A 20,331-nucleotide genomic window follows, 5' to 3' on the forward strand; every position below is an offset into this window, starting at 1 on the left:
GCTGGAGCTGACAACCCCTTAGCGGAGTCTCGTAGACATGGGCCAGGGAGGAAGGAGGGGCAGGTTTTGCTGTGGAATGAGGTGTGGGGGGAGCAGTCTCTTCTCTGGTAGACAGTCCAGGAAGGAGGTGGCCTTCTTGGTCATTGGACCCAGAGCTGCCTGAGACAACTTTAAACTCTGGCCACGGGGGTTGTGAGGGAGGTACCAGGATGGTCGCTCTTACTCCAACCCAAGCTTGGCCAAATGGAATCCAGGTGTTCACTTGTGGGCCCCTCGTCCAGCCCCAAATACACTCAGGACATCCCTCCTCCCTCCATTTGTCCAAAGACACGTTCCCAGCCACTTAAATAGCCAAGCTCCCTGTCCCATGTTCTAAAGTTCTCTGCATTAAAATAAATAAGCTTGCTCTCGCTCTCTTTTCAACTGTAGAACCATCCTTTGGTCATTTTTGTTGCAATCTAGAAAGAAATTTAATAAAAAATTGGAAGTCTACTTTTGGCCATAAAGCTATCTGAGGGAACACTGCCTATTTTTGTAAGAATATGTGAATTCTATCCTGAGTGAAAGAGAAGGAAAAGTAATCGACTAGGGAGGCTAGTGACAACTTTAATCCCATAATTTTTCAGACTCTGGGTCCTCTGCTTCTGATGATTCGCTCTGGCTGGCACACCACCTTCATACCCTCCTGGGTAACCACTCTACTACACACTTGCTTAGGAGGACCAGTTGGGGGTGAGTCTCATGAGATTACAGTCAATTTCTCTGATCACAAGTGCCACTGGTTCCTGTGATCCTTGAGAGTCATCCTCTGGCTGACTACCATCACACCTGGTTGGAAAAATAACACATGGAGTTTCTGGGGAGAAGGGTTTGGATAGAAAGTCAAATAGTAAACAGAGCATCTCACCCAGAGAGGTGTACCCAAAGTGTCCACGTTCAGAAACCCCAAACTGCCTGCTAGTGTCTCATTGTTCAGCCCCTCCTCAGATACCATCCAAGCCTCCTCCACAATTCTTGTGGCAGCATCCTGGGGACCCCTGCCTCCTTCTCCAGCAGACTTCCATGCAGAAGGGGAGGAACCAGCACAGGTCCCACAAATGAATCTCCAGGACTCCTCATCCCCTGCCCAGTTAGAGGATCCTGTTAAACAAAAGGCTTCATATCTCAGTTGAAATCTTGTATTTGGATTATTGCCCCCAAGAACAACAGATGGGTATATATCCCACATCCCTTTGATTAAAGGATCTTTCTGATGACCTTTCCAAATAAAGAAGACATCTGAGAAGGATCCGTGCTTTGGAAGGGATCAATAACAGAGAAATATTTGTTGGAAAGAAATGGATGAATGAATTATTATCTTCAAGATGGTATCACCACACATTAATTTTATTTTCATTCGCTTACAATCTGAATTAGCCCTTTATAAAGACTAATTTATAAAAGATGAATCTGTAAAATGAAAAAATAACATAGCAATGTGTCATGAACTATAAAGATAGACTCTATCAAGGAGAAAAAGTAGATTTCTGGCTGAATATTTCTAATAATTAAATTTGCCACAAATTTAAAAGTTCATATGAATGTTTCCCATCCAGCCTGGAGAATGCAGCCCCAGCTGGTGTTTTCTGACTGTATTCTAAATCTTTTTAGGATTCTAAATGAGAATCAGTGACCCACAGAGTCGAGCTTGTTAAAGGTGTTTGATAATTGTTTTTTAAATAAATGGGGGACTGTGCATTACAACCTAACATGTACCAAAGCTCCATAAAGTTTCACTTTTAAAAGTTAGCATTAAACGTGCTTCTGTTACATTAAATTCAAAGAGATATGAAAATCAGGAGAAATGTCTCAGCTTCTAGTTCTGCCTGAGAGAAGGTGGCCACATTCAAGATACGTAAACCAACAAATAGGACGCCAGCCAACACATGGTTCCATGCACATCAGTAAGGGTTGGTGCGCTCTTATTTTAAAAGCAGTTCTGTTTGAAGTCCATTTGATAATGTTTCTGGTTTATAAAAAGGATGTCTTAGAAGGGGATAGAAAATCAGAGCCACTTTTCTAGCTGGATGTGGGGACAGGAGCCTGCAGCAATGAGAAGGCTCTGCAGAACTCAGTGAAGAGAGGAAGAGACTGAGTGTTCACTGAGCCCCCTCCTCCAGGAGCCACTTTGCTAAGTGCTGTTTCACTTAACCTTTCCCATGATGCTATGAGGCAAGAATGTTTCTCTCCTCTTTACAAATGAGGAAACTAGAGACTAAATGGTGTGTCCCAAGTCACTCAGCCAGGAAGCGGCTGTCAGATTTCCAACCGTAGGACCTGCAGCCTTAACACCAAGGGCAGGAAGTCCAGCTCGACATGTGTGTCCTAAATCATTAACCCTTTCCTTTGGCTTTCTACAAGCTTTTCTAACTAAATTATAGAAGAGGAACCACTGCATTTTATAGTATGATCAACTATTTAAGTTGCCACAGACTTGGTAAGAAGGAACCCTTGTTTTCAGATTTGAAATGGAATAGGCTGGCTGCTCTTCTATATAATTAAATGTTGAATATGACTGAGCATGTAACACTTAATACGTAGCCCATTCTCCAGGCCAAATGTTACTTGACATTAATAGATATAAATGAGGATCAGCATCCCAAGTATCTTCTGCAAAATTTTTTTTTACCAGCTCAGGCTCCCTTTGCCTGGGTAGCATTTGCAACCGTGCCTTCCACGATGGGTGCAGTGTACCAAGATAGTGACAGTTCCTGGACCAAAGGAGTCAAAGTGCATACTAGACCTCGTCTACTCCAAAACCAGATTTTTGAAGTAAACACTCAGCTGAGCGATTGTATGTAGACCACTTCATGTGCAATGTGTCATCACTCTAAAACACATCAACACACGGTGTTTTCAGAGATTATGAAAATTTTATTAACAAAGAAATTCTGCATCATCCGCATTCCCCTGAAAAACAACCACCTCAGACGGGTAGAAAACACTTTTTTTATTCACTATACCCTCAAAGCCAGCAGAATGAAACCACAACACCAAAGCATAGACCAATATTTTGGATCGGGATGATCGTTTGAGATAATTAAATACTAGAAAATTAGATCGTTTGAGATAATAAAATACTAGAAAATTAGATAATAAAATCAGTCAAGGTATTCATTTCCCAGGCTGAGGCTTTATCCAAACAAATGATTCCACTGTGAGTCAATATACGTGGCCATCAGCTCTTTGTAACACTACCCTGAATATACACGGCATACATCTAAACTCATGATGGATCTCCTTGAGAACAGTAAGACCTGAGGGCCAGCATGATTTACAGAAATGTACGGCTACAGAGCAATAGTTCAGCGACAATCACTAGAACATGTAAAAGGTGTGCTTCATGATAGGATGTGATTGGTTTCTCAGGGCAACTTTTTAGTTCATTTCTGATTATCATTAAGTGATCTACTGCTGTCCCTCATAATCTCCCTTGGATACTCTCCATCCCAACCTTTACTGAAAAAAAAAAATCTGTAAACGCATTCCAGATACGCTGCGTATGCAAGATACGAAGTACGAGAATATTAACAGATTCTGATGTCCTGGACACAAATAGAAAACACACATATATTGGGTCCTCGCTGTCCGAACGCACTGACGTCTGCAGCCGGAAAGCCCTCAGAAGAGATCCTACGGAGGTTTAACTCAAGGAGGGAAAAGAGTTAGGCCTGTTACTTGACTACGGTTTCCAGGGCCTGGTGTAGCTCTATTTTTAGGAATGGCTCCAAGGAGCTGCCTACACAAATTTGGATGGAGCGAGGCAGGCACAGATGGTGGTCACGTGAGGGCGCAGACGGATCGGGTGGGCTCCCTTACACAGTCTGCACATTTAGGCTGCTGTGTTCCTCCTATTTCAAGTGCTGCCAAGTCCCGGCTGTTATCCTCCTTTTTTTTTCCCAAAGTCTTGATTCATTTAATTCTCCTGAAGGTGGTGGGAGAGGAGGATGATTGCGCAAACCTTCCTGTTTTATGGTTTAGATGAGACAGTCACCATCTTGGCGCCTTGTCAGATTTCAAATGTAACATTTTGCTAAAGTGTAAAGCTGTGTATCTGTTCCTTTTCTGTTGCTGTCACTGTAACTTCAATATTTGCAAAACACAACCCCAAAATACTTCAGATCCAGCCCAAAGCAGTTTGTTATTCAAGCGACACAATTCTCACACGTATCAATACACAGTGAGTTTGCAGCACGGAAACCTTGACTTCTTTTCCTTTTTGATTTTATTTTTTGTTCCTTCTTTCACTTACGATTTTTTTCTTTCTTTAGGGATTTAAGAATTATTCGATCACACAATAGCAAAATCCCCGCTATATATGCATTATATATATATATATATATATATATATATATATATATATATATATATCTCCTGATTATTATCAAGCTTATCACCACACCAGCTCTTAATGGCTGCATTATTTAGAAAAAGGAAGCATGTAAGCTAGAGTTATTCTGCCATTTGAGCTACCCTGTGAATCGCCTGTGAAGCATAGAGCACCTTAATGTTGTGTGGAATTTAATATTCTGATACAAAAAAATTGTAGCGTTTGCTATAAAAAGTTAAGGTATTCAAGGTGTGCTTGCAGGAGCGCCTGATTCATAGTAATTAGCATTAAAGCTCTAGTTTCTCACTCTTTAAAGAGCCAGAAGATTCTCACTCTTTTTTTTTTTTTGGTAGGAAACTGTCAAAATCAAGATGGATTCAATTATTGAGATTTTTTAAATTTTATTTTATTTTTATGTATTTATTTTTAAAAACTTTTGGTGGGGGGAGGTAATTTGATTTATTTTTATTTATTTATTTATTTTAATGGAGGGACTGGGGATTGAACCCAGGACCTAGTGCATGCTAAGCACACACTCTACCACTGAGTTATACCCTCCCCCCGAGATTTTTTCTTTTAACAGAGACCAAAGTATTTTTTCAGGAGTCTTGGTGTTGAGTTGATGTAATTTGTGTGTGATCAAATCTCTGCTCCAGAATCTGATCCACTAAGTCCCCGAATGTGCATTCTTGGCCTGAGCTAGTGTATAGGAAGGCCATATTTAAAGCAAGCCAATACATAAAAAGGTTTTAACATCTGTTAATCAAGTGTTTTATCTGGAGGGCATAAAAAAATTTACAATCCTCCAACTAACTTATTTAACATTTCCCTTTTTATCTGGATATTTATATTGTGTAATAATTGACACTATCATCACAACTGATGGAATTATTCATCTATCTTAAGGCAAACAAGGAAAGGATTTTCTTTTAGAGTAGAGTTTAATGATTAGTAAACATATGTCAATATGCAATGTGGAGAAGCAAATTAAGCTCAATTATTGTCTTGAATTTCTGCTCTCAGCAGAGCATACTGATAAAAGTTTTTAGTAACATTTATGCTACATGAATTTGCATTCTGAGCTCCTTCCTTAAAAGACTGATATTGTTCCAAATTTAATGATAACAATAATTAGAAAAAAGTCTTCCCATCACAGGGTACTTGTGCTGTTTTAAGTCACAGTGACTGAAAAAACCAAACAAAAAACTACCCTCCAAGTCAATGGTCAAATGTTCAAATGAGGACTTCAAAACACTGGTTTAAGTCTCTAGTTGACTGTGCATACAAATAAGTAATAGAATTCCATATCAGATACAGTTTCATGAATGGGACACATCAACACTAACCAATCTTCCTCCAAAGTACTTAGCTGCCAAGAGAGATACTTCACAACATATCACAAAAGTGCCATTTGTATAAACATTTCCCATGATGAATGCTCTTGGTTTTGTTTAAGTGAGTATTTTTAACCTGAGCTATTAATAAAAAAAAAATTTTTTTTTCTCCCTTGTAAAGCTTGGCTTTCAGAAGAAAGGATCTTTAAGCCTCCTCTCTTGTGAGAGTAATTTCTACTAATACCCCCGGTGCTATGGAAATGCAGCCAGGGCTCATTAAATAGACTTCTGAGCATAATTATAATTAACAATTAGCTAGAAATTAGTTTTAACGACTTGTTTTAGATGACAGAATAGAAGCATAATGTAATTATTTTTAAACCTTCTACATCATTAGAAGTACAACGACTACCAACTTTCAATTATTGAGAGGCAGACAATCATCCAAAGCATTTAGTAAGTTACAGATTCAAAGCAAGGGTGTGGAGAAGAGGCCGCGCCCCAGTCCAGGTGTTTATAATTATTTAGCCTTTTGCAAAGTCTCTTTCTTTTCTACTCTGCTCTTTTAAGCTGTTTCATGCCCTGAAATCATCCTACCAGGGGAAAAAAGAGAGTCATCCTGGCAGTTCAGCTCTTCCCCTGCCCCCTGTCTTTCTCAGAGTTGTAGGGACGATCATGGCGGGAGGTGGGAGGCCTGGAGGAAGATGCTACAAAATTCAGCAAGTGGGCCTGAAACTGTCCAAGTCAAACTGGACTAACAGGGAAGAAGATTATATAAATGATAGATAAAATGAGTATTAGGAATCCACTCCAGACTCTAACAATAGATCTACATCATTCTTTTCCTGTTCTGTGTTCTTTTAATACTCCCAAGTCAACTTGGAGCTAAAGAATTTTTTAAAAATACTATGGAAACTTAAGGAACTGTTCTTTCATTTCCTGAAAAATATAAAAATATTCATTTAGAACAGTGATTATTTTTCATTGTCAAAAGCTAATTTTTTTCTTCCTTTCTTATCTCTTTTTTTTCTTAAAAAAAAAAAATCTCAGCTAGTCAGTGTGCTCTTCTCTCTCCCACCTTTGAGCAAGAATGTTAGACCTTTTGCTGCTGACTTTCAGAGGGTGTCGGGGAACATATCCTGACACCCACGTAAAAGACCTGGTATCTGTGTTTCCACATCACAAAGCAGGCTAACAAGCACACAAGGCCGCAGACCAAGTTCATAATCATCTGGATGAGCAAGAACAGTTTGAAAGTGCCGGTGATGCTGGCACAGTCGGTCACATCCCGGTACACGAAGGTCCTGCTGAGGGGCTCGGAGGAGGGCAGTTTGCACTGGCAGGAGTCGAGCGCGGTCCCGCAGGTAAACTGTGTGAGCTGTGCATAGTGGTGGGCGGCAAACGCCACAGCCAGCACGCAGACCACCAGGCCAAAGGCGCTCAGCACAAAGTAGAGCAGCTGCAAGAGAGCAAAGAAAACCATTCCGGTTACAGAGAGCACTGCATGACTCTTGACAGAGCTAATGAAGGGAAGCTGTTCCCTCTCAGGAAGTTCCCCAAGGGAGGGGCTGTCTCTCCTCTAAAACCTGGTACCCAAGACGGGGAAATGGCTTGTTAAGCATTGTGAGTGAGGAGCGAGCTCTGATCGTAGTCTCATTTGTCGTACAGATGTCGGGTGTTTTCGTGAATCAAGCCAACAATATTAGCTTGATTTGAGGATGTTCGTGTATGGATATAGCAGGAAGCTTAGATGCATCCCAAACATGAGCGCCATCCCTGAAAGCCATGCTGGGCTTGTTTTGACCTTAACCACTGCTGGTGTAAAGACTGAACCAAGGTTGGGGAGGTCGGGTATAGCTCAGTGGTAGAGCGCATGGTTAGCTTGCACAAGGTCTTGGGTTCAATCCTCAGTACTTCCACTGGGGAAAAAAAAAGACTGAAATGAGACTCGGAAGCAAAGGACAAGTTTCTTCAATGTAAACACTGTGTTGCTCAAAATTGGCAATGATTGGTCAACTAGCAATATGGGTTAATAAAAAAAGACTATGTTCGATGCAGTGGTTGCCGAAGTGTGTCCAGGAATGCCAGGATCGCCAGCGAGAGGTAGCTGGGAGAACAAAAAAATTTATGGCTCCGGAAGGCAGGCATCTTGATGCCAGATTCATCACCTGCAAATCTCATCCCAGGTTCCCCTATAACCATGTAGTTCTAGAGAATAAAAATAAACTGCAAATGGTCCCTCAACCACCAAGATTCTGAACACTGTTGGCCTATGTGTTAGCCTCAGAATGGAAAAGTCTGGTTAAAGTTCTAACTCTGCTACTAGGGAACCATGGAATCCCTGAACAGCTCAGACATTTATCCTACATCTGAGACATTTTGATCAAAAATTGTGAGTGCGTGTTGACATGGCCACAATTTAAACCATTTTACAGATTTTAAGAAATTGTCCTGCGATTGGACTTCTCTGCTGGAAACCTTTCTCTTAATGGTCCAGCCTTCTGAGGGCCAGATGAGGAACGCAGTCCCCAGCTGCTGGGGCTAGTGTCCCGGGCCCAGTTCTTAGTGCCAGATTTACATTCCCACAGTCCAGAGTTGCTGGTAGAGCAGTTCTGGTGAACGTGAACTCCTCCAAGGAAGATAAGTCCCTTCCAGGTTCAGGTTAAAGTTGCTCTGAAAAGATTACGCCCTCCCACCACCTCCAACTAAAAGCAACTCAAAATAAAAACATAAATACAAGATTATAAAATATGTGTGTCTAAGTCCTCCAGATGAGTGATCTTCTGCACAGGGACAATTTCAAGTGTTTTCAAGTTTTCAATACTTAAAAATTTAGTTTTGCTTTCTTGAGTGGGGTGTGTGTGTGTGCGTGTTGGTGCGCTGAGCAAGTGTCTGGTTTGCTTGGAAGCTTAACTGAGGGCACCACAGGGACAGAGAGGAACTGGTTAAAGCCGTTTTGTCCTAACAGGGCTGCACAAGCAGGGGATGCATGGATTCTTTGGACCTTCTCATCAAAGATATCTTAAACACACATACTCCTTTTCACTTTAAAATCATTTGAAGGATTGTCACATATAGCCCACGTTTCTCCATCTGTGAAACAGTCTATTGAAACATCTTCTATCTCAAGGACATAACAAGGGTAACTTACAGCCAACATATTTTGTCTCTCTTGGAGGAAGGGAACCAGAAAAACACAAAGTGACCCCATTTTAAAATTTAAAATGGAAACATTTGATTTGTGACATTGAATGCATCACCTGCCAGTCCCCAAAATTTTCAGTGGCCATATTTTCTGCAAAAAAAAAAAAAAAAAAAATGTAGTTCTGAGGCTAAAAAGTATGGATTTATTCTGTGGGGCTATTAGAGCAGAATGTTTGAAATATTCTGGGTTGTTTTAAAATATTCAGGCCTGATGAGTGATTTTAAGCTCTTAATGCCAAGGGCCAAATTAAGTTGTGTGGGGTGCGTTGTGCGTGTCTGCCCACTGCAGCTGCATTTCCATTGTGAGTGGCAAGGAACTGGGAACTATTTGCTTCTGATAACATAGATATATCAGTGACTCTACCAGCAGGGAAGGCCCAAATTAAAGGGATAATTTCCCACCTGAGAGTCCTCTGCTTCGTAGAATGGCCCCAGTTGGAGTTTTCTCTACACATTTTACTGCCATCAATGGATGAGACTGACAAAGTCTTGTCATAACCCTCCTACCTCCAACACACACACACACACACATACACACACACACACACACACACACACACACACACACACACACACACACACACACACCCCTCCTTAGACAGAGAATTTCTATAACATTCACTGTGGCACTGTCTTGAAACAATGACAATGATCCTTCATTCTCAATCTGTAAATAATTCAAACAGTTGCAAAAAATATTCTCTTATAATCATCACAACAATCCATTTGCTGAAATGTGAGTTGTGTCTGTTTTTAAAAGATAACCTTTTGGCTCAGAAGATTTGCCTAAGACATTTAATAAGTGCACAGCCGTGCGTGGGGTGATGGTAACAGGCACCAGCTGGAGAGTCAGGCCACCTGAGTTGGGATCCTGGTTCTTTCCTCCTTAACTACAAACCTTGGGCAAATTAATCAGTCCCATGCGTACCTCTGTTTTTTCACCTGGCACCTACGTCACAGGATTATTAGAAGGATCAAAAGAGCTGTTACACGTAAAAGGCTTAGAACGGTGGCTGGTAAACAGTAGCACTATTTAAGTGTTGTGAAATAGATAAATTAGGAGAGGTGGACAGAGCTGCCAGGTCTCTGGACTGTTGTCAGGACACCAACTCTGCTTTGTCTTGTTCCATCTCATGTGGGAGGAAGAGTGCACACTTGACTTGTAGAAAGGACGTCAATGTTTACGCAAACAGAGATTGCCCCGTTTGCATCGAGCATCTTAAATGCGCTAGAAGCCTCGAGAGCACCAAGAAGAGCCATGCCCCTCCGCTCCTTTAAATCTGAACACATGTTCGTCGGTGCATGTCTCCCACGTCGGGATTCTGCTTCTCCCACGGCTTGAAAGCATCAGGCCAAGTAAACAAGAGTGAGCCGCAGAATCGAGTTTCTTATCCGTTTCAAGACGTGAATGTAACTTGATCCGCCAAAGCCTGCGGGCTACGTCTGACGCGCTGGAGAATTTTTTTTTTTCCTTTTAACTCATCTGACAGCAGCAAGATTCTGGGTTAGAATCTGTAATTTAAAATCAAGTGGCTTGTTTTACCTACACGGCACTAAGTAAACTGTCAATGGAAGTGTTTACGATGACCTTGGGAAAGCGAGCAAATAGACCCCGAGAGCTGCGGGGCTTGGGACGCGTGCGTCTCGCCCGTGTCAGCCCAGCCCCAGCGGCCGGCGGAGGCGCGGCGCCCCCGGCGCTTATGTAACCGCGGCGCCCAGGCGCGCCCCGCGCTCGCGCCTCTAATTGGTACCCGGCTGCCGCTTCCAACGCGGGGTGACTCCGGGAGGAAGGAGGCTCGGCCTCGATTTAATTACCTCCCTGGTGTCAGGCAGGGTAAGGCCCCCCTGCTGCCCGCTGCAGGAGGAGGCGGTGGCGGCAGCCCCGGGGGGCCTCCGGGAGCGGGCACCGGGCAGTTGCGCCTTCCGAGCCCTCGGGGCGGGGAGGTGGGGGGATGTGTCCCGGAGTGTTTCCGCAAGCACATGAACCGGACACGTTTCTGCAAATCACCAAGGTGAGCCCCGAGAGAACAGGGCCACGAGAATAGGAAGGAGGCCCGATCTGTGGCCAAATGGCACGCGGAGCCCAGGAGCAGAGCCCAGGGAGAAAGATGGACAGCCCCGGGGCTTACAGGGCCTGCCAAAGGGCTGGACAAGGCTGCGCTAGCTTGGGAAGAAAAGACAAGCCCCCACGGCTATTGTCTGAGAGAAAATGGAACTCGTGTGTGTGTGTGTGTGTGTGTGTGTGTGTGTGTGTGTGTGTGTCCGCGCACGCTAGCGCAGGCTGCAGTGAGACACTGTCATCACCCCCGGATTGCTGGTCCTGGCTCTCCGGGCGTTCAGCAGAAGGAAATAAATTCTCCAACAAGGCTTGGGCCAGAGTATCAACACATGAGCACTAAAATGCGATTATGTTGGTGAGAAACACCACATGAAGATGCATTGCATTCCCTCCTTCCTACCCTAAATGATGTGAGAAGCACAAGGGAAGTCCGCTGTGACCTGTTGTGCCGTTGGAAACCCTGGAGATTGACTGAAGCTCATTTTCCACCTGAAGATAATACAGCGGGCACCTTAGAGAGCTGGCAGGAAGCATCACTAAAGGTCACATCCAGGGGAAGAGAAAGTGCCTCTATATTTGTCAATGTCTGTCACAGGTGGGGAAAAAAGACAGCTAATGAGATCTTCCTGGTGGGGAATTCTCACCCTGACTGACATTGGCAGTGACTTTTTATTTTATTTTTTAATTTTTTTTTTCTGGCCTTGCTCCTGATTTTAAGTGCAGACATTGAGATGGCTGTGGAGGCCTCTGTGAAGATAATGCTGTTGCCTCTGGTGTTTCCTGGGATCATGGCGGGGGCGGGGGGGGGGGGGCGAGGGCGAGGAGGGTGATAAGGACATTTCACATAAACTGATGAACCGACTCCAGAGCTCTTTTTACCTGGTGAATGAAGTTCCCGTAATAAAACAGGACAATTCTTACTAGGATTTCTGCCTTTTAAAAAAATCATCACTAAGCCTTCCTGTTGAGTCAACCCTCTACAAAAACAAAAAACCAAAAAAAAAGTAAACATGGACTGATGTCTGCTCCATCTGGCCTTCTTTTAAGGAACACCCTCAGACAGAAAAAGTGCAATTTCCAAGTAGGGGCATATTCACCAAAATTCTAACTCTATCAATTTTTTTTAAAATGTCGTCCATTAACTTTTTAAATTAGAAAAGTTACATCTAACTATTGGAGAACATCTCAAAACTGAAGGAAAAAGCTAGAAAATGTAGCTATAATCCCACTATTCACAGATAATTTTTTTTCTATGCACATAAGAGCCATTTTTTAAAAAAATTTCTGTAGGATCAGACCAAACATTTTGTGTAGGCAGGGTTTTTAGCTAGTTAAAATAATTTGAATTTTTTTCACTAATTATTCTTTTACAACATGATTTAAATACATATATATGGATCAGCACCTTGCTTTTTTATATCAGCTGTTTTTATGTCAATATACTAGAATATACTAACATCTTATTTTCTGCATCTTTGTAATTTCCAAATGATACAGTTAACTTACTCTTATGCTTTATGCTTTCTTGTTTTAGTGAACAAAGGCATATCCAGTTTTTAATGTGTTTTCTTGCAGAAGAAAAGTAAACAATGTGAGTAGACAAAAAAAAAACCAACAACAACAACAACAAAAAAAAACAAACCAACACTACAGAAAGCTTTTTGTTCTCTGCTACAGGAGTTGAAAGAAAATGTAGGAATTTGATTTCTGCTAGTTCTGATTGCTGAGTGGGGTGTTTATCTCCCTAAACTCAGAAAGGGTGTGTCTATGTCTCCCTTCAGAGCACATTCTACTGGGCAGTGAAAATGCTGTGTACTTGAATTGGCTCCAACCAAACACACTGTCTCTAACAGTAAAAAAGACATTCACAGGAAAGACACACACTTGCTAAACCATGCTTATCCTGACCTCCCTCCTTTGCCCTCAGACTCTTGGCACGGATCATTTGGATGCACCCAATGTACTTTTTCTGTTTCAGTGATCCCACCTACAAGGGGAAATACACTTAGACTGCTTCACTATTAAAACATTCTAAACAAAATTCCAAGATAGGGAAGTGGGCACTGATATAGACACCGTTTCCCTGGCCAAGTGTTCTGTTGAACTGATGAATTTTCAATATTCCTTTTAAGGGCATTGGAGGACAGACATCATATGCTCCATGCCAACCCAGTTCATGGAAATGAAGACTGTTAAAAAACAGAAATCAGCATTACCTTTGGGATCTGGATGAATGCCCTCCTCAAACCTTTTTTTTTTTTTTTTGGCCTGCCTACAAATGCAATTTCTAGAATAATCAGATCTACCACTCCTTAAAAAGCTCTCCTTTATTTTGTACTTGTGTTTCTCTCTATGCGTCGATAGAAGAGAAAGAAAAATGACAACTTACTTTCATGGCAAACTGGATACATGTCCGTTCGTCAACTTGATACGAGACACAAAGCATAAACAAACCCAGATAGGCCACTAGGCAGACCTGCAATGGAGAACAGGGACGAAGAGATGTTATCAGGGCAAGTTGTGCATTCTAATGACATCAATCTCTCTGTCTTTCACCAGTAACATCCTTCTTATCGGGGTGTTCATTTCATTTGCTTATCTTTATGTGCTATTTTTTCTCAGCTTGTGGAATAGAGTTTTAAAAATAGGCAAATCAATTTATTTCAGTGTAGCCAGCATTTATTAAGTCCTTTTGACGTGCCAGGTGCTATACGAGGTCCTTCAGTGCATACAATGCTGAACAGAATTTCCTCAACCTCCGTAAGTGCAGTCCAGTCCAGGCCAAGATAAGTGCCCACACTGTTCTAAGGCAGGGCATTAATGTCAAATGCTATTCAGAGAAGTGGAAAAAAATAACATGGAGTTGGGCGATTAAAAAAGCCTTCACTAAAGAGGTGGATTTGAAATGGTCCTTGAAAGAGATGATGGTAATAATGATGACTAACTGTTACTGAGTGCTTACTTTGTCCTGGGGCTTTTCTAAGGGCTTTGTATGGATTTCCTCGTGTTATCAGCACAAAATGCTATGAAGTAGGTGCAGTTATGATCCTCATAAATGAGGAAACGGAAGCACGAAGCTAGTAAGTGATGGGACCAGCACTGAACCAGGTAGCTTGGGGGAATCAGCACGGAGGCAGGAGGGCACAAATTGTGGGGAAAGAATAACAAACACGTACCCCACAGTTGAAATAACAAAATATGGAGCCAGAAAGGTAGGCTGAAGATCTGGGGATGTGGTACTGGTTTAGGAAGTAGTGGGGGCTCCCTTGAAAATTTTTGAGCAGGGGAATGGCATGATTCAAGACATGTTTCAGGAAAATGAGCAGCGGTGGCGGGTGGGTTGCCAGTGAGAACATCAGAATCTTATTTGGCTGAGCTAAACAAGGTTAATCTCTCAGGTAGGCCAGAGCTCAGATGGTGGCAGGCAAAATCCGAGAAGGAGGTGAGAGGAAATGTGTAGTAAAAGTTAAATCTCTACACCTTGGCTCTTGCATGATGGACAGGAGGCCACTGGAGTGGGAAAAACAGGAAGCCATCTATCTCCAAGTTCTTGGGTATCAGTGATGGAAAGAGAAGGGGTACACCTGGCTGAAAGAATTCTAGGGGGCGTGGCAACTTTGAGAGAAACCATAATTGATTCGGTTTTCTTTTTAGTGCACAGAAGTTTCTTAAACTGTGATTTAGTGTTTCTAATCAAAGCATATCTATTCACACTCTCAACTTTGGAAACCTTAAAATGTTGCTCAGTCCTACTTTAGGATGGAAAACATAAGCTACAGAATTGCATTCTTAGATCAGCACAATTTTCCTCAAGACAGATGGTGGGAGAGTAACTGAGAATCACCCAGTAAGTCATTAGATGGCTGATTTCATGATATTCACAACTCCTACCCTCCCGGCCGTGAAGCCAAAAGCCAAAGCCTTCTTTGAGTACAGGCTGTTTGCAGGGTTTTCCACCATTAGGACTGGCTGATGGTTTAACAGCACAGGTGACATTCCCAGTGGAGACACAGCGTTAAACTATGTGAGCACAGCGTGGGCTGGAGAAGTCTGGGTGGAAAACCAGGCAGCTAGGACCCAGAGAGGCAGCTTTTCAGCAGAGGACCGGCAGATGTGGAGGTCATGATACTGAAATTGTGTAGCCCTCAGCGTGGCCATATTTCCAAGTCAGAGATGAAGTTCTTTTTCAAAGCCCTTAAAAAATATTTCTAATTGAGGTGTAAGGTTGATACGGTCTGTTTTTTCCCATTAAGAATCTCCAGAACTGAAACAATGGAAGACATACTTTCTTCTTTTGTGTATTGGCAACAAACCAGATGGGGGCTTCTAAGCCTGTTTCTGTGGGGACTGTGAGATCCCTAAGCGCGTGCCTGGGCCCCCTTGTTAGCATCTGTCTGCAGGTGCACGGGGTCAGGCCCTCTCGCCCACATAGCTGTCTTTGTCCCTAGAGGCTGCTGGGAGGTTGTAATTGCCAAGACTTCCCTCCTTGTCTTTATGAGAGACACATTCCAGCAATCAGGCTTAACTGAGCAGCAGCTTAAAAATCTGACTCTGCCTTCCTTGGACAAATTGTTCTACTTCAATCGTATCTATTTCTTTGTAGCCTTAATTTAGCCTGAGTTCCAGCAAGAAGTTGCACAGGAACACATGCCCTCATTCTAGAGCACTTCACTTAGTCCATCAACAGAACTTCTTTTGAGGCCGGACTCTTTTTACAGCCCTGGCAATTGAGAGGTGGAAAAACCATCTCAGCCTTCAGGGAGCTCTCAGTCCCGTGGGGAAAGAGAGGAGAGTGAAGTCACAATACCAGATAAGGACTAGGACCAGGTCCGCTGCTAACCGGAAAGCAACTTGGGGAACCTTCCTGGAGGAAGATGGATTTTGAAAGGTAAGCAGAAATTAAGTAGACGGACGTGAGGAAGAGTAGAGAGACTCTTAGTACGTATAAAAGCTGGAGAAATGCAGGGTAAACATTTGAGGACTCCCACAGCTCTGGTGCAGAGGATGGGAGATGAGAAAGGAAAAGATGAACTCGCATTGATGGAGAGGAAGTAGGTCACAAAGGACTTTTATTTCACTCTCGGACATTGGAAGCAGGGGAACGGTGTGATCAACTTTGCTTTTTAGAATGGCCTTTCTGGCTGTGAAGAATAGACTGGGAAGGGAAGACCAGCTCAGAGGCTATTCTCCATCTGTGGAGAAGTGATGAGTAGTACCTGAGTTCAGGTAGCAGTCGAGATAGAGAGGAGGTGTGTTTGAGCGATGTGACGGATGCAGAATCCAAAGTCTCTGAGAACTGATCAGCTGTGAGGACTGAAGGAGGGGGAGGGGTCTGCAAGGTGCTCGGATACCTGGCTTGAGCTGCCAGGTGGATGGAGTTCACGTTTAATAAGACACAAAATACAAGAGGAAAAGCAGAATGGGGATGGAAACTGATGATGCCCCCATGAACTCAAAGCTCACCTGCATGAGCATAGAACTCAGGAAAGGGGTCTGAGCTGAAGATAAGCCCTTGTTAGTCATATGTGAAGCAATCCAAACCATTAGAAACACGGGATCACCCAGAGACAGTCCAGGAAAAACAGAAAAGGGCCAAGGAAACCCAGTTCTGAGGAATCTTTGAATATTTTGAACCGAAAGTATATTAAATACACTTCTTTTAACTCTGGTTGTACATTATGATACATCTAAATATTATGAAACCAATCTGATCTTTCCTTTGGATTTTTGAAAGTTTCATTTCTGGGTCCTAGTGCAGGATATTTGCTATAAAGCTTGGATCAATCCAACATATTTCAATTTTTTGGCCTTCTCATAGGACTCAATAGCTTCTGGGGAGGGTGCGGTGAGGGGGGTCTTCACTTTCTTACTTACAGCTTTGCATATTAGAACAATACTTCTTTATCAGAGAGTTCATTGGTGTTTCAAAATGTAAGCACCTTATAGAAGAGGAGTATTTATTGAATACATAAAACTGATGACTTAATGGCCACGAGGAGGAAACCAGATTTCTCATGCCAGACTAAGGGTCTTATTTCCGGAGTGCGCACGATGAGGGTGCGGCAGCAAGACGGGATGTTCTGGCTTCCGAGGGCAGGGAAAGGGGAGCTCTTGTTAATGAGAAGTGATCCTTGCCAGGCCTCTCTGGAACAACATTCCTGGATTCCGGGCCAGGGCTTCCATTAGGTATGGTGAGGTGAAGCCCACGGAACAGGAAAAAGGTAGTTATATAAGATTTTCAAGAAAGCACTCATTGGACCAGATACCCAGGCCTGGGGCAGACAGGTGGTGGCACTGAGCACAAAAGCAGACGATAACTGGGGGGTCCTGGGAAAACTTGCACTAAAAGGGCAGCTAACCTTTAAGAGCTTGTTATGATTAAGTTCACATCTGGATGGATAATTACGGTGATAGGAAAAGCCTGAAATTATATTTTGAATGAAGAAAAAAAGAAAAAAAAAGCCCACCATCATTGTGAACCTATTTTTTTGGATGCATATTTCTACAATCTGTTTAGCATACAGAGGAAAGAGAAGTCCTGAATTCCACATCCTGTCGCTGCTAGTCTTTGCTCAGAGTGAAGACCGCAGTCTCTCCTGTGAGTTAGAACGTTAAGCGGAGTTGGAATGTTCTCTGAATGTTAAATCCATTTCTAGATGTACGTGTCCTGGGTCTTGTCACACGTTGTCTTTGTGTTACTCGGCCTGCTGTATCTCCAGCAGTACCTTTTGAGGGTTGGCGTTAGAAAGAAAAAGTGACTGCTGGACCCGGGTCTTGGAGGTTTACCTCCGTATCATTTTTTCCTTTTCATTTTTTGGCACAGCTGGGAGGTATCACCCTGAAAGAATTTACTTCCCTCCGTGCCGTATTTCTATGCTGGTCTTGTGACATTCACACAACCTCCAGTTTATTTGTTTTCTTCTTTTTGTTGTTGACGGAGCTGCTTGACAGGGCTGGCTGGGGAATTCAACCTTCCACTGTCAAATGCCTTTCAAGATTTCTCTCCTCCTCCCATCCCCCGCCCTGCTTTCATCTGTGAACCTGCAATGTGACTCTATTTCTGTAAGTTGATCAGCTTGCTCCTTTGGATTTCAAGAGCTTTAATTCGGTCAGTACAGTCACAGGATGAACTCCTCTCACATTTGCTCAGCCAACTGATCAACCAAGAGATGAGGCAGAAATGTACACATTCCTCTGGATACTTCTTAAGAGAATTTCTATGGATTTTCACCTATTTCATAGAATTTAAGGTCGAGTATTAGAAATCATTTTCAACTAATGATAGATATATTGCAATCTGTCAAATGAATGCAGTCTCCCTCAGGAGAATTGCTGATTAATACCTCATGTACCAGAGATCTCAATAACATACAAAAGAACATTTCATGAGAATCTATTAAAGGATGTTTATTGGATCAAGATTTCAGAAGGATGGGATAGAATACTTTAGCGTAACGGAAGCACTTTTCCTCGATTCTCACTGCCTGTGGTAAGACAAAGTCTAGGCCGGCAGCTCCGAGTTACTCGGAGGTCTTGGTGAAAACGCCCCTGTCCCCAGAATTTCAGATCCAGTAGGTCTGGGGGTGGAGATCAAGGATTTGCTTTTCTAAGAAACGAGAGCAGACTTTGGGACCCACTAGTCTAAGTGAAAAACATAGTTTTCTAATTGCTGATGCCTGGTATGGGGTTTATCTGAATGGTTAGGGGCTAGAAGTGATACACTGACTAGTGGAGTTCCCTATGGAAGAAATGTTTATTCTAAGTAATAATGAGATGGACCAACAACAAGAGTTTCTCCGTAAATAAATTGTCATGACTAGTAGAGGAGTTCCTCAACAAAATTCCTTAAAATCGGAGGGGAAAACCCTTTGTCATCATCACTACTTAAATAGGACCTCATTCTAGAGCCCGTGGCCTCGATGTGTGTGGTTGATGATTTGGGAGCATCCCTAAGTTATCCATTAATGTGATGTGGCTCTCTGCTACCGTTGACAAGCATTGCCCACTCCACTCCACGCCAAAGCAAAGCAATTATCCAAAATTGGACCGTTTGTGCAGTGATGTGCTGGGAAATGTTTAACCACCAGCTGCAGGGTGGAGCACTTGCTAACGTCCGTGGTGTAAATATTTCTACCAGTGCTGATTTCAAACCGCCATTGTGAAGTCACTGAGCCCAGAGCTGGGAAGAGATGTGCGCAATCAGCTTTCAGGAGCCCATCAGAGGTACCCTGCACAACCCCCACCCCTCCTGCACTGTCCGCCTCCTCGGAGTTCCATCTCTTACTTTGCAAACATCTGGTTATCCAGTAGGATTAGTTTGCAATGCAAGAGTAAAGTTTGGCACGTTACTCTTTATGAGTTGTTTGGAATCCCAGAAACCATCCTACAGAATCAGTATAAAGGTACAGGAGAGAGAACCAGGGAGAAATCCTAGTACTCATTTCCCAGTTTGTGAAATGGAGTAAGAATTGAGACAATGTAATCTTTGAGATCTTGCTATTCACAGCCACCCCAGTGTAGGTACCACTCCCCAGCTGAGTTTAGCTCAGAGCCTTTATCGAGGTAGGCACGGGGAGTCTGAAGAATAAGAGGTGGTCTTTGTGCTTTAGAAATTTACAACTTGACCCCCACTTTGCAGAGAAACTGAGGCACATGAAAATTAATTACCACGGTTAATGCCATTTGACCAGTCTCGGCCAGGTGTAAAAACAGCAGCCTATGGCAGCTTATTCAAAGCCCTGTTTCCTGATCACTCATCAAAACCTGTCCCGCTTTCTATAATATAAGGACCCTTGGATCAACTGTGATTTGTTTTCCTGCTGTGTCTTATATTTTAAAGACAACAAAATGTTTACTATTCATCAGATATAACTTATATATGGTAGAATGATAAAGTTTATCCCCTCCCCACATCTATTATTATTATTCATTATTATTTTAAATTGCATTTTAGGGTAAAAGCAAGATAAAAGAACTAAAAAATACTCTAGTCAGATGAGGTAAGAAAGGTAAAAATAACCCTCAAAACACACGACACATTCAAGTAACAATTCTTTCAACAAGTGGTAACTGCTTCTTTAGTCTTGTTAAAACCAAGTCTAGAACTCTAAGTATAATTAAAAAGACATCTGCTTAGGGGAAAACCTATGAGCTTTCCAGTCTGGATCTTGGCTCTGTTACTTTACTAGTTAAATGATCTTGGACAAAGTTATTTAATTCTTCTTAGCCTCAGCTTCCTTATTTGTGAAATGGAAGCAATAATGCCTTCTTTTGATCATTAATTTAAGGATTAATGATAGTGTAAGTAAGATGCTTAGGATAACGTCTTAACAAATAGCTGGAGAATAACTGGTGATGGTTACTCC

General features: G+C 42.6%; 1 protein-coding gene across 2 annotated transcripts in view; it reads right to left on the reverse strand.

Annotated features, from left to right (window-relative positions):
• Positions 1-2,892: 2,892 nt before the first annotated feature.
• Positions 2,893-20,331, reverse strand: part of SSPN (sarcospan) — a 37,902-nt gene continuing 20,463 nt past the window's right edge. For both annotated transcript variants that reach the window (XM_032473258.1, XM_032473259.1), the window contains 2 exons: positions 13,356-13,442; positions 2,893-7,162 (listed from right to left, as the gene is read on the reverse strand). In XM_032473258.1, the coding sequence (XP_032329149.1) occupies positions 6,797-7,162; positions 13,356-13,442 (453 nt within the window). In that variant the 3' untranslated portion in view covers positions 2,893-6,796. The remainder of the gene's footprint in view (positions 7,163-13,355; positions 13,443-20,331) is intronic.

The sequence above is a fragment of the Camelus ferus genome, chromosome 34 (genome assembly GCF_009834535.1).
Source record: "Camelus ferus isolate YT-003-E chromosome 34, BCGSAC_Cfer_1.0, whole genome shotgun sequence".
Classification (NCBI taxonomy): domain Eukaryota; kingdom Metazoa; phylum Chordata; class Mammalia; order Artiodactyla; family Camelidae; genus Camelus; species Camelus ferus.